The sequence below is a fragment of the Ranitomeya variabilis genome, chromosome 5 (assembly GCF_051348905.1).
Source record: "Ranitomeya variabilis isolate aRanVar5 chromosome 5, aRanVar5.hap1, whole genome shotgun sequence".
Lineage (NCBI taxonomy): Eukaryota > Metazoa > Chordata > Amphibia > Anura > Dendrobatidae > Ranitomeya > Ranitomeya variabilis.
Genome location: NC_135236.1, coordinates 487,887,799 through 487,903,027, shown reverse-complemented (window position 1 = coordinate 487,903,027; position 15,229 = coordinate 487,887,799). Strand labels below are relative to the sequence as shown.

Sequence of the window (15,229 nt, the reverse complement as noted above, 5' to 3'; positions counted from 1 at the left end):
AGTACCTCTCTCCCGCCTAAGTTGGATTACAGAGCATGAGAGGACCACCCCGGTTAGTTAGTACATAAATAATTTATACATTTCACCCGTGACACTAAACTTAAAGAAAGATTTCTATATAAACCAGTGATGTCAAGCCATAATAGTATAAAGGGAGGGAATATAAGAGTGCTGTCATGGCTCCTGAAAAACACCGCTACCAGTAAGTAGCTTGAGTATTTATTCAGTCGCCATGACAGCACAGACGAGAGATTTACAGAGAAAGAGAATTCTAGGGAGGGACTACTGCTTCCAGCACCCTTCTACCAAACGTGAGATCTGAGGAGCCACCCAGGTCTAGTCTGTAACGATTAAAGAAAGTAGATGGAGATGACCATGTGGCCGCCTTACATATGTCCTCAATCGACACCTCCGATCTTTCTGCCCAGGACGACGCCATGGCTCGAGTAGAATGGGCTCTTATACCTTCCGGAACCTCTAGGCCACCTGCTGAATAAGCCAAAGATATCCCTTCCCTAATCAATCTACCTAAGATGTTCCTAGACACCCTAAATCCTTTTCTGACTCCCTGAAAAGACACGAATAAAGAACTATCCTTCTTCCAAGGGTCTGTTACTGTAATATATCTAAGCAGACATCTTTTAACATCTAATGAATGAAGTTTGAGTTCTTTCTGATTTGTGGGATTAGGAAAAAAGGTGGGGAGATTTACCTCCTGCAGTCTGTGGAATTTTGACGCTACCTTTGGAAGGTACAGAGGATCAGTTTTTAATACTACTCTATCATCTCTAAACTGAATGTACGGAGGTTGTCTAGAGAGGGCTTGTAGGTCACTAACCCTCCTTGCTGATGTGAGGGCGACTGACAGCGCTGTTTTAAAGGACAGAACATTTATAGGAGCAGAATCAATCGGCTCAAATGGGGCTTCAGTCAGAGCTGTAAGCACCAAGTTTAAATCCCACGGGGCTATTCTTGCCCTAACCATGGGTCTCGATCTAGCCGCTGCCTTTATGAATCTAGCGATCCAATAATTGATAGCTAAATTACGATTGTATAGCGCTCCCAAGGCTGACACATGGACCCTAAGGGTGCTTGTAGCAAGACCCATTTCTAGACCTCTATGCAGGAACTCTAGAATCTTAGTAATACAGATCTTTTGGCCAATCTCTAATCCTGAATTAGCCAAGAATTTTTTCCATATTTTAACAAATATTTGTTGTAGAAGGCTTCCTGCTTCTCATTAAGCTATTAACTAGTTCCTGCGAAAAACCTCTTTTTTAGTAATGCCCCTTCAAATTCCACGCCGCTAGATGTAAATTGGACACTCGTGGATGGACGATTAAACCTTGTGAGAGGAGGTCTGGAAGTTCGGGGATAATCCAAGGCTGAGAAACAGACATCTTCCTCAGCCAAGGAAACCACCGCCTCCTGGGCCAGAATGGCGCTATCAAAATTATTCGAGCTTTGTCCTCCCGTATCTTCCTCAGAACTAACGGAATCAAGTTCAATGGAGGAAACGCATAGGCTTGATTGAACTGCCATGGGATTAAGAGTGCGTCCACTGCATACGGGTTTTCTCTGGGGTTTAGGGAGCAAAACCGGTTAGTCTTTTTGTTTTCTTTGCTGGTGAAGAGGTCTATGTCTGGACACCCCCACAGAAGTCTGATCTGATTGAAGACGGTCTGATTGAGAACCCAATCTCCTTGTCTGAGTTTTCTGTGACTTAGATAATCGGCTATGACGTTGTGTTTTCCCTTTATATGAAGAGATGAGTGACAGTAGATGAGGCTCTGCTATCTGAAAGATACGACCCGCCACTTCCACTAAAGATCTGAACCGAGTTCCCCCCTGATGATTAATGTACGCTACTGTTACTTGGTTGTCTGAGAATAGCCTGACGTGTCGGCCCTGTAGGGACATAAGGAAATGACTTAGAGCTCGTTCTACTGCTAATATCTCTTTAAGGTTGGAAGATAAGGTTTATTCGGAGTGTGACCAACTCCCCTGGACCCACATATCATCCATATGTGCCCCCCATAGGCTGGCATCTGTCGTCAGTACTCGAGATATATTATTTGTCCAGGGAACACCTGTACTCGGGTTTGGTATGTGTAACCACCAACGTAGGGATTGTATCGAAGATTCAGACAGGGAAAATTTATTATCAAGGTGGCCATCTAACCGATGAGTATTGTACAGTACATCCCACTGTAGGACTCTGGTGCGGTACTGGGCCCAAAACACCACTGGGATGCATGACGTGAGTGAGCCCAGCAGCGACATTGCACCTCTTAATGTGACTGATGGATTATTGACTACTTTGAGTGTTTGTCGATGAATTTTTTCTACCTTTGCATCTGGCATACGGCATTTTTGTAACCCCGAGTCTAGGATGAGCCCTAGGAATTCCTGTACTTTTAACGGTTGTAACCGTGATTTTTTTAAATTAATAATCCAACCTAAATTCTGTAAGGTTGAGATTACTTTGGCTAGTTGGGTTGAGCAGTGTGAATCTGAGTGTCCTACGATCAACAGGTCATCCAGATATGGTACCACTAGAATATCCTGTTCATGAAGATGCGCCATGACTTGCACCATTATTTTCGTGGACACACGGGGGGCCACAGCAACTCCAAAGGGGAGTGCTCTATATTGAAAGTGTTCTATTATCCCTCCCAGTGAAACGGCTACCCTTAAGAACTGTTGGTGGTCTATATGTATGGGAACATGATAATAGGCGTCTTTCAAGTCTAAGACGACCATGAAACACTTGTCAAATAATAGTTTTATTGCGGTTTTCACAGACTCCATTTTGAATGATTGAACCAGTAAGAATTTATTCAAGCCCTTAAGGTTGATAATAGTACGAAAAGAATTGTCTGGCTTCTTAATCAAGAAGAGGGGGGAATAAAACCCCTTACCACTTTGTGCTTCCGGAACTTTTACCAATACACCTTTGCGTTGGAGTTCTTGCACCTCAGATTCTAATGCCAGCTGTTCTGTAGGTGAAGAACGGATAGGCGTTAAAAGAAACTTATTCTGAGGAATTTCATGAAAATCAAATTTTAGTCCTGACCTAATAATGCTTAGGATCCATGGACTACTGGAAATCTTTATCCATGCCGGATAGAAGGCTAAGAGCCTGCCTCCCACCCGGTCCAGCAGTCATTGTGGTTTTTTGTTGTCCTGGAAGGAGTTGAACATAAATCCTCTACCTCTTTTCTTACTGGCATCATATCTGGGTCTATCTCTGTTAGATCTTGTACGGTCAAACCATCTTCTGTTAGTACCCCGTCTATAGAAGGGTCTATCCAGGTAAGGGAAACACTTTTTACTATCCCCTGCTTTTTCCAGAAGCTCATCCAGAACTGGACCGAACAAATGTGCCCCTTCACATGGAATATTGCAGTTTTGACCTGGCCTGCATATCGCCCGGCCAACATTTAAGCCAAATGGCCCTACGGGCTGAATTAGAAAGGGACGCAGATCTGGCCGCTAGTTTTACAGAGTCTGCTGATGCATCCGCAAGGTAAGCTGCTGCCCCCTGGATCATAGGAAGAGGCGCTAAAATCTCATTCCTCGGAGTCTTGTTCTTAAGTTGATCCTCTAAGCTGTCTAGCCATACCATCATAGAACGTGCTGTACAGGTGGCTGCAATTGATGGCCTGAGAGCCCCCGCTGATGTTTCCCAAGCTCCCTTTAGAAACACATCAGCTCTCCTGTCCAGCGGGTCCTTTAAAGTTCCCAAATCCTCAAAAGGTAGCGAGGATTTCTTGGAAGCCTTAGCCACTGCAGCATCGAGTTTGGGGCTTTATCCCATGCTGAAGATGCAGCTTCCTCAAAAGGATATCTCCTCTTAAATGATGGGGGAAGAGAACCTCTCCTCTCAGGATTCTTCCACTCTCGTGTGATAAGAGAGCTCACTTTGTCTACCACTGGAAAACATCTGCGAGCTTTCCGGTCTAGTCCCTTAAACATGACATCCTGCATAGACTTCTCTGATTGGGTTTCTTCAATCCCCATGGTATTATTTACCGCTTTGACCAGTCGGTCTATCCGGTCAAAAGAAAAACAAGAATGACCGGCTTCAGTGTCAGAAGATGATGATGACAGAGGAATCTGATCTTATCTCTCCTGAGTCACTGTCCTCAACAGAAATCAGGGATCTAGGCTCTCTTCCTCTACTTTCTCTATCCTGAGACAGGGATTTAACTGAACCCCTGACCTCTTGTCTGATCATGTGCCTTAGGCTGGATGTGAAGTCTGGCGTCTCCTCCGCTATTAAACATTGAATACAAGGTCCACATAGCTTCTTTATGTGGTCATCCGGGAGCGGAACTCCACATTCAGCACACTGTTTATGCTTAGACTTAGGGTACTGTCACACAGTACCATTTTGATCGCTACGACGGTACGATTCGTGACGTTCTAGCGATATCGTTACGATATCGCAGTGTCTGACACGCAGCAGCGATCAGGGATCCTGCTGAGAATCGTACGTCGTAGCAGATCGTGTGGAACTTTCTTTCGTCGCTTGATCACCCGCTGACATCGCTGGATCGTTGTGTGTGACAGCGATCCAGCTGTGTGTTCGCTTGTAACCAGGGTAAACATCGGGTAACTAAGCGCAGGGCCGCGCTTAGTAACCCGATGTTTACCGTGGTTACCAGCGTAAAAGTAAAAAAAAAACAAACAGTACATACTCACATTCCGGTGTCTGTCCCCGGCGTCTCAGCTTCTCTCCACTGTGTGAGCGTCTGCCAGCCGGAAAGCGAGCACAGCGGTGACGTCTGACGTCACCGCTGTGCTTGCCGGCTATGGCGCTTACACAGTGGAGAGAAGCAGAACGCCGGGGACAGACACCAGAATGTAAGTATGTACTGTTTGTTTTTTTTTACTTTTACGCTGGTAACCACGGTAAACATCGGGTTACTAAGCGCGGCCCTGCGCTTAGTTACCCGATGTTTACCCTGGTTACCGGGGACTTCGGCATCGCTCCAGCGCCGTGATTGCAACGTGTGACAGCAGTCTACGACGCTGGAGCGATAATCATACGATCGCTGCGACGTCACGGATCGTGCCGTCGTAGCGATCAAAATGGTACTGTGTGACAGTACCCTTAGTGGACCGTTTTTTCCCCTGATAGACAAGGAGAGAGGGAACATAAGGGGAGACACACATCACTAAGTGAACTTTCTCGGCGATCACTTACCCCTATAGAAAACTGAATGGTACCGTAGATTGCGGGGGGATCCTCTCAGCCGGTGCATCATCATTACGGCTTGAGGACTTTCCGGCTCTAGATCTTTGACCCGATCTGTCTCATGCCGGCCGACTACTATCACTAGATCGCCGCTGGGTATTCCTTACATGTGGATTCTCCAAAGGCTGATCCTGCTGCTCTAGCTGTACTGGCTCTTGCTCCTGTGACTCCATTATGGATAGCAAGCATGTGTCACTCGCCAGGATTCCTTAAAAAGCCGGCTTCCCCCTTAGGTACCTCCCCCAGCTGGGGTCAGCAGGTTCTTCCAATCTTATCATTTGGTACACCTGCCTTTTGGGAGGCCCCCTCCCCCCCGAGACTGCCCCCCCCAATCAGACCTCTGCCTCCCGACTGCTGCATCACCTGCACATCCCAACCGCGTCCCTCCTCGCCTGTTATCCCGCCGGTCATCTGTGACGTCTCGCCTGGATCTTCCTCCTGTTCACCGCCGCGGCCCGTACTGCGCATGCCCAGCACGTCATCCAGCTACGCCACTCACGAAGGACCGCCCCTTCCGACGCGTCACTTCCCCCATCGGTCTGTGTAACGCTGGCTTGTTATCACACCGGCATGCGCCCAATATGAGCGGCACGCCGGCCTGCGCCCGACCCCGCGTCACGCCTGACACCCGCTTCACGCCGGCATGTGCCATGCCGGCAAGCGCAGTACAGGATCAGACGGTCCCGGAGAGCAGGGCCCCCCACGGCCATACATACCGGTACCGGAAGAGAAAGAGACGTCCAAGTCAGCACTCCCCATGGAGGCTGCTTTTCCCTGCTGCTGCCCACCCCCACAGCCGTCTGTGGTGTGGCACCTCCAGTACATCAGATACTGACCGCGGAAGGGGCCCTCCCGCTTCCTGAACCGGCCTGCCGAGCCTGGGTAACTGTTCTTGTCTTCACCTTCTTCTTTAAGGTAAGCCTGCAGGGTCCCCTGTCAGGGACAGGAAACCAACTGAGGCGGGAGAGAGGTACCGCCCTTTTATGTCTGTAGGTTTCCTGTCCCTGAAGGGCGGATCCCCTCTCTCGTCTGTGCTGTCATGGCGACTGAATAAATGCTGTTTTAAACATAAACTAAAATTAACAAAAAAGTCCAGATTTGTTATTGCCACATCCATAACGTCTGAAGCTGTAACAAAATTAAATAAAAACAGCAAAAATTTTCAAAAGGTGTATGCACAAGAAAAAAAAATGGCATCACTAAAAATGTCACTTCGTCCTGCAAAGAATGCGGACCCCCAATTTCAAATTTTTTCTATATGCAGCCCATAAACCCAGCCAAGATTGAGACCCCTGGGCTACTGCTACCTGCAGAATGAGTTAACTGAGAATTTGTCAGCCAGCTGGTTCCAACACAGAGTTCATAACTTTTTTGTCTTTTTCTATGATCTTCCCAGCTCATTTAATAACACAAGCCACATTGTAGGGATTGTCCGGCCTTGGGGTAAAAGGGATTGCAGACTTTTGAAGCCTCACATCGCACACTGTGAGGATTCTTCGGTGTCGAGAGCGTGACCGCAAGTTTACGTTTTGCATACGTGTGGTCACCTGCAGACTAGATGTGTGCTGCATCGCTCAATGCAAGTGTATTGAGCGAGGATGGACAGATCTTGTCGAAATATGGTTGGAAATATGCAAATCGCATACTCTTGGTCACTTGACCGCCCGCAGCTGGCACCGGAGAATCCCTCACAGTATGCAGTGCAAGATGTGTGGATTCACAGTTCTGCAGTACCCCAAGGCTGGGCAATCCTTTAAAGTTGAGCTGATCTTTATGGCAATAAATCATGTGTGAGGGGCTCAGAAAAAGATTGAGAAATTCCCCATCAGAACAAGCTCAGTGAAGGATTCCCATCTAACCCATTTGTGAAGGAAGACAAAGAGCTTGTAGCATTGCAAAATATGAAATGAAACCCAATTGTAAAAATTATCTTTTTAGCCCAAACTTCATACATAAGTAAAAAGAAAAAAAATAGTTGCCAACTGTGTTAGGTCATGTGCACACAGCATCTTTTGGATGCAAATTCAGCGGTTGGATTTTTCCAGACAAAGCTGCTTTAGGAAAACGCAAACAATCGGCTTTGCTGGCAGTTTTACCATCATTTTAGTGGCGTAGTTTACTCAAAACTGTAAAGGATGAAGAGCTTGGAAGCCACCTGAACCCTTCCAAACCCTGAATTGGTTAAAGGGAGTGACATGAAGAAAAGTATGCACAGCAGTGTCGTTTTGCCATTGCTGTGCAAGATGTTCATTTTAGGCCTGTTTCACACGTCCTGATATTTCTGGTACTGGAAAAACCAGTACCAGAGATATCAGTGGCCGTGAGTGTAATACTTGTGGTATATGTGTGGCAACCATGTGCCGCATCAGTACCACACAGACCAGTGCCTGGGAAGCAGCGGTACAGTTAATGCGGTTTCCAGGCGCCAGGTGCTGACGACGGCTCTCATTATTCTCCCCTGCTCTGCCGGCGATCAGCGTGAGCATGGGAGAATGTTGAAAATTACCATATATTCAACTGATAACAGCGAGAGCAGACTACTCCCATCAGCCTACACCTGCTGTTAAAAATAACATTGAGAGCAGGCGGCAGCTGATGAGAGTATTCATCAGCTGCCGCCTGCGCTATAAATAAATAAGTATAAAGAAACGGCGTGGATTCCCCTGCATTTTTGATAACCAGCCAGACAAAACTGACAGCTGCAGGCTGCAACTCTCAGCTTCAGCAAGGTTGGTTATCAAAAATACAGGGATACCCATGCCATTTTTTATATTTATTTATAGCAAAGGCAGCAACTCTCATGTTATCCCTTTTATCAGTAGAATATAACTCATCATTCTCTCCTGCTCGCACTGATCGCCGGCAGAGCTGGGGAGAATGATGAGAGACGTCTTCCGTGCCCGGCGCTGGGGAACAACACTTACTGTACGGCCGGGGTCACACTACAATGTAATACGGATGAGTGAAGCGAGAAAAACATTGCCAATGTTAATCTATGGGGCAGCTCCCATCATCCGTTTTTTTTTCTTGTCCGTATTACACTTGCGAGTGAAATCACAGCATGCTGTGATTGTCCGCGTATCTCAGCTGAGAAACACCAATGCAAGTCTATGGGGGCGAGAAAAAAAAAAACGAACAGCACACGGACCATCAGTGTGACTTGCGAGAAATTCTCAGGCATTGGGCAGGTGACAGGAATGGCTCAGCCATTATTTGCTCATTTTGCAAGTGTGTGAGAAAATCTCACCATACGGATGACACACGAATACTTTTTTGAGAAAAAACGCATCCTCGCATTGCACACGGATGACATGCGGATCACCATACGGAGAACATTTGTGCAATTCTCGGCAGACAAAATCGGACAGATTTTTTATATATTGTGTGTGACCCCGGCCTACTGCTGCTTTCCAGGTGCCGATGTATGTCACACTAATGACACACAGATGTCATTCGAGTGCACGTGTGAGAAGCTTTGCGACCCGTGCTGCTCTTAAAAAAAAAAAATGGACATGTCAGTGTATTTTGCCTGCGGACACACGGTCCGTGGAAACACGCTGACATGTGGACAGACCCATTCACTTGAATGAGTCTATGTGTGTAAGTGTCTCCGGTACACGTGAAAACTGTCACCACATGTACCGGAGACAACGTCTGACACCCCTTATGGGGTGAATTTGTGGTGCTTTTTCAGGCCAATTCCAAGCAGAACCCACCTGAGCTAAACATTGTGTGCACATACCCTTAAAAAGTGTTTTGTTTCTTCAATATACACACTGTCAGGATTCTCATCCATTTCTCTCACCTTAGAAATAGAGGGGAATCCTGACAGTGTGCACGCTGTGACAATTCAGCAATATACAGTCATATAGAGCGACCGCAGAAATTCTCCTGGAGCCCAGAAAACCCCTTTAACACCTAGAAAGTATGAGAGTGTACATGGAAAATTAGGAATTTTTTATAATTTTATTCTTATAAATATTTGGCTCCTTTAACAAATTGTTCTCAGAAAAACACGTCCGGGTCTGAGATCTGGAGGTTCATACCTGGGACACCTCACATGTATATGTGTAGACATAAAATATTCCTATGATGACATTCATACCTGCAGATCTCCGAGCTGCAGCAGCATGTCGTTATATGGGCACAATAGACAAAGCTGCAGGCTCTTAAATGAGGGTCTGGATCACAAGAGGTACGTACAAAAGATTATCAAAAATGTACTAAATACATTAGATCTGCTAGAAAATAAACACATTTTAATAATAGTATTTATCAGTGATTTAATGGAGAAAAAACTGCTCATATGTGTGTTGTTAATGACAGTTGTCGGATAATGGCAGAATGCAGAAAAAAGTTCAGGAACTGTATCAAGCGCAGACACGCCAACCAGGTGCGTCCGGCGCAGACACGCCAACCAGGTGCGTCCGGCGCAGACACGCCAACCAGGTGCGTCCGGCGCAGACACGCCAACCAGGTGCGTCCGGCGCAGACACGCCAACCAGGTGCGTCCGGCGCAGACACGCCAACCAGGTGCGTCCGGCGCAGACACGCCAACCAGGTGCGTCCGGCGCAGACACGCCAACCAGGTGCGTCCGGCGCAGACACGCCAACCAGGTGCGTCCGGCGCAGACACGCCAACCAGGTGCGTCCGGCGCAGACACGCCAACCAGGTGCGTCCGGCGCAGACACGCCAACCAGGTGCGTCCGGCGCAGACACGCCAACCAGGTGCGTCCGGCGCAGACACGCCAACCAGGTGCGTCCAGCGCAGACACGCCAACCAGGTGCGTCCAGCGCAGACACGCCAACCAGGTGCGTCCAGCGCAGACACGCCAACCAGGTGCGTCCAGCGCAGACACGCCGACCACCTGGGACCTTCTGCCACCTGCACTACTTACAGTACACCACAGGTGAATGTACAGCAGTATAGTGTCCTCTAATGAACACTGGACATGACACATTACATCTACATGACTGACAGCACACCATTTATAGAGTTTCACTGTCATATCTAAAAGGTACCCATGTTATAGCAGCAGCACGTCTTGTGTTGTATCGCCATGTGCTATAAGCAGGAGCACTGGACATTCTGGGAGATCACAAGGTCATTGAACCGACACAGGAACTATTAATGAAGTGGACGCTGTGGCGGACGTATCATTGGTGCAACCTGGCAGGTGCATAGGGGCCCAAGAGGTAAGGGGCCACTACTACCCCCACAGCAGGGGGAATTGTGCATGATGAGGCCCCTGCATGGTTCTTGCACAGGGGCCAATTCTGTCTGTGACCTCCAGCATGCTGTGGGATGTCATTTCTAAATATAGAGGATGCAAGGAAGCTCACCTGTGTAGCATGATGGCTGCAATAATGGGACTAATGGGAGCAGTGCTGGGAAAACTAAGTAGCCACATCCATGTGTGATGAGATTCCTGATTGTATAGCACAATATTCTATAGCTACAGATTACTATATATATAGCGCCTTCTCCCCCCCCCCACATCACACCCCAGTACATGGCTCATATGTGAGCTGTCACCCGCCCACCCCTCCCCCACTTACACCACCAGTCTGGAGATGATCCAGGACACCATCCTGCCTGGGCCCCGCGGGCTCTCCGGGCAGAGCTCAGCACAGGATGCCCGGGACGTCTCCCGTTCAGGGATGCTGGGAGCACAATCCCGGACCCAATCTGCGAAGGCAAAGTCTCTGCAGCAATCCGGGAGGTGTGGCTATGTGTTAAAAGGCGCGGTGCGATGAGGTACTTCTTGTCGGAGGGCAAAAAAACCCGGATGCTGCTAATAGCTGACTCAGATCAGCAGAAGTACTAGGACCAGTGTTCAGAGGATGGGCCGGGCACCTGGCGGCGCTGCCGCTGGGGGGCGCTATATTGGCTGCACCTGGAGCCTATGGAAGCGCCCAAATCTAGCCTTTGTGCAGTAATGATGACAGACTTTTTTTTTTTAGGACCATCACTATTGTCCTAATGTAACCCCTGAGTGACCAGACAGATTTGAGTTTTAACCCATCAATGACAGACAATTTTCGTTTATTCCTTTCCTTTTTCCAAGAGCCATAGTTTTTTTTGTATTGTTTTTGTTGTAGTTTTGAATGGTCCCATTCACATTACCACATAAAGTCCTGAAAAATGTGGAAAAACTTCTGAGCATTATGACGATACCAAACTTTTAGGCTGGGGTCACACATGCGTGTTTTACGTACGTAAGAGCAAAAAAACTACGTACGTAAAACTCGCATTACATACGGCACAATGCTTCTCAATGGGGCTGCTCCTATTAGCCGTATATTACGGTTCAGTATTATACGGCGTTCTACGGCCGTACAAAATCGCAGCATGCTGCGTTTGTCAGCGTATTGCGCAAATAATACGCCAATGAAAGTCTATGGGGGCGAGAAAAATACGGATTCCACACGGACCAGCAGTGTGACTTGCGAGAAATACGCAGCGGTGTTAGTGAAAAGTCAGTAATTCAATTGCCGGCTTTTCATTTCTCCTGCACAAACCCGACAGGATATGAGACGTGGTTTACATACAGTAAACCATCTCATATCCCCTTTTTTTTTGCATATTCCACACTACTAATGTTAGTAGTGTGTATGTGCAAAATTTCAGCGCTGTAGCTGCTGAAATAAAGGGTTAAATGGCGGAAAAAATTGGCGTGGGCTCCCGCGCAATTTTCTCCGCCAGAGCGGTAAAGCCAGTGACTGAGGGCAGATATTAATAGCCAGGAGAGGGTCCATGGTTATTGGCCCCCCCGTGGCTAAAAACATCTGCCCCCAGCCACCCCAGAAAAGGCACATCTGGAAGATGCGCCTATTCTGGCACTTGGCCACTCTCTTCCCACTCCCTGTAGCGGTGGGATATGGGGTAATGAAGGGTTAATGCCACCTTGCTATTGGAAGGTGACATTAAGCCAGATTAATGATGGAGAGGCGTCAATTATGACACCTATCCATTATTAATCCAATTGTAGGAAAGGGTTAAAAAACACACACACACACATGATTGAAAAGTATTTTAATGAAATAAACACAGCGGTTGTTGTAATAATTTATTGTTCTCTCAAATCCATTTGCAGTCCCTCGCTTGGCAACATAATAAACGCACAAGATACATACCTTCTGATGTACTGTCAGGTCCAACGATGTAATCCATCTGAAGGGGTTAACTAATATTACAGGCAGGAGCCCTGCTAATGCAGCTGTGCTCCGTGCCTGTAATCCCCGGCGAATGAATGAAATGTAGGTCATTGACCTACATTTCCTTCAGTCGCGGTGATGCGCCCCCTGGTGGATGTCCTCATATGACCTGGAGCGTGGGAAAAAGTTCCCAGGCTGCAGTTCATGAGAACATCCACCAGAGGGCGCCTCACCGCGAATGAATGAAATGTAGGTCAATGACCTACATTTCATTCATTCGCCGGGGATTACAGGCACGGAGCACCGCTGCATTTAGCAGGGCTCCTGCCTGTAATATTAGTTAACCCCTTCAGATGGATTACATCGTTGGACCTGACAGTACATCAGAAGGTATGTATCTTGTGCGTTTATTATGTTGCCAAGCGAGGGACTGCAAATGGATTTGAGAGAACAATAAATTATTACAACAACCGCTGTGTTTATTTCATTAAAATACTTTTCAATCATGTGTGTGTGTGTTTTTTAACCCTTTCCTACAATTGGATTAATAATGGATAGGTGTCATAATTGACACCTCTCCATTATTAATCTGGCTTAATGTCACCTTTCAATAGCAAGGTGGCATTAACCCTTCATTACCCCATATCCCACCGCTACAGGGAGTGGGAAGAGAGTGGCCAAGTGCCAGAACAGGCGCATCTTCCAGATGTGCCTTTTCTGGGGTGGCTGGGGGCAGATGTTTGTAGCCACGGGGGGGCCAATAACCATGGACCCTCTCCTGGCTATTAATATCTGCCCTCAGTCACTGGCTTTACCGCTCTGGCGGAGAAAATTGCGCGGGAGCCCACGCCAATTTTTTCCGCCATTTAACCCTTTATTTTAGCAGCTACAGCGCAGAAATTTTGCACATACACACTACTAACATTAGTAGTGTGGAATATGCAAAAAAAAGGGGGATATGAGATGGTTTACTGTATGTAAACCATGTCTCATATCCTGTCGGGTTTGTGCAGGAGAAATGAAAAGCCGGCAATTGAATTACCGGCTGTTCACAGATATCGCGCTGATTGAAATCTAAATACAGAATATATATATATGTGTCACAATGACATATATATATATATATATATATACTGTATATATGTTTTCCCGAACATTTGAGCACATAAATCCATTAGATGTCGGTTTTGCAAGCCTGCGCGAAAATCTCGCAGTACGGATGCCATACGGATTACATACGGAGGATGCCATGCGCAAAATACGCTGACACACCCTGACTACGGATCACTATTTTGGGAACATTTCTCCGTATTGCGGCCGTAGTACGGACGTATAATACGTGGCGTATTGTCTTACGCCATGTGTGACCCCAGCCTTATAGTTTCATTATTACCCTTAACTTTTTACTATTGATCTCCACAGCCTGAGCTGTACATTTCATCGGTACCATTTGGTGTACATAATATCTATTAACTGCTTTGTTTTGCTTTTTGGTTGAAGGTGCTGACAATTCTGGTGTTAAAACCTTTTTACAGCGTTTACATAATGGGTTAAATAGTTTTATATTTTGATGCATCAGAGCATTGCAGAATCAGCAATAACGGTTCTGCTTATTTTTTATATACAGTGTGTCCGTAAAGTCATGGTGCACTTTTATAGTTTACATTTTGGCGCCCTTTCTCTGGCCCAATCATATCAGACCTGTTCATGAGGAGAGATAACAAGAACCAATCAAACAACAAACTCATTTAGGCCAGTCTCACACGTCCAGATAATTCCGGTACCGGAAAAATCGGTACCGGAGTTGTCCGTGTGCTCACATGGCACATCAGTGTAGCTCATTACAGTGATGAATATGCGGCTCCACCCCTATGGGAGGTGGAGCTGCATATTCATCACTGTAATGGGCGGCACCACGTGACCGCTCATACAGGACAAGCTGCGGCGCTGAGAGGAAGCAACGAGGGAGCTGGGTGAGTATTTTATTTCCAGCGGGCGGGCGCACAGGGGGTGGGAGGGGGGAGGTTGCCGGGAAGTTTATTTTAACCACATAAAAAAACATTGATTTTTCATTCCTTCTCTCCAGCGAACGCTGCTGGAGAGAAGGGATGAATGGCGGCTTCAGCACCACGCTGGGGGGACAGCACTTACTGTAGCGCTGTCTCCTGCATGGCACACGGACAGCAGCCGTGTACGGTACGTGTTTTACACGGACCCATTGACTTTAATGGGTCCATGTGATCCGTGCACTCCCACGAACACTGACATGTCTCGATGTTTTTCAAACGGACACACGGTCCGTGAAAACACGCTGACATGTGCAGAGACACATAAAGTATATAGGTGGCTGACAGCACTCACATATCAGGGCGCTCGTTCCATATCCAGGGAACCCTCCTGGGTAGCACATCAAACTCCAAAGAACAGCGCTCCAAACGGGTGTAGTGATCCAATGAAGAACCTTTATTCAGCCATAGAAAAGCAGCAACGTTTCGACCATGTGTTGGTCTTTTTCAAGCATACAAAAATGGTCACCTGGGCCATCTTAAATAGTGTGGACACCACGCAGGGAGCCAATCACTATCAAGCACCAGCCCATAATAAAATGCCATACAATGTTATACAATAAACAAACATCAGACACTTGTGTGTAAACAAACACTAAAAGTACAAGTAGTACAAAAGTAGTCAATGATTCTGTGTTCATGTGCAATTTTTATTTTTTTTCAGCTCAGGAGGGACTGAGAAAAAAATCGCAGCATTCTGTGAGTGTCTGGCCGCACTTATCAGATGAGACTGGACAATGG

General features: G+C 47.0%; 1 protein-coding gene across 3 annotated transcripts in view; it reads right to left on the bottom strand.

Annotated features, from left to right (window-relative positions):
* REEP2 (receptor accessory protein 2) overlaps window positions 1-11,159 on the bottom strand; it is a 77,881-nt gene extending 66,722 nt beyond the window's left edge. For all 3 annotated transcript variants that reach the window (XR_013215802.1, XM_077265561.1, XM_077265562.1), the window contains exon 1: window positions 10,824-11,159. Coding sequence is in view for 2 of the 3 variants with exons in the window: in XM_077265561.1 (XP_077121676.1) it covers window positions 10,824-10,855 (32 nt within the window). In the remaining variant the exon portion in view is untranslated. The remainder of the gene's footprint in view (window positions 1-10,823) is intronic.
* Between the last annotated feature and the right edge of the window lie 4,070 nt (window positions 11,160-15,229).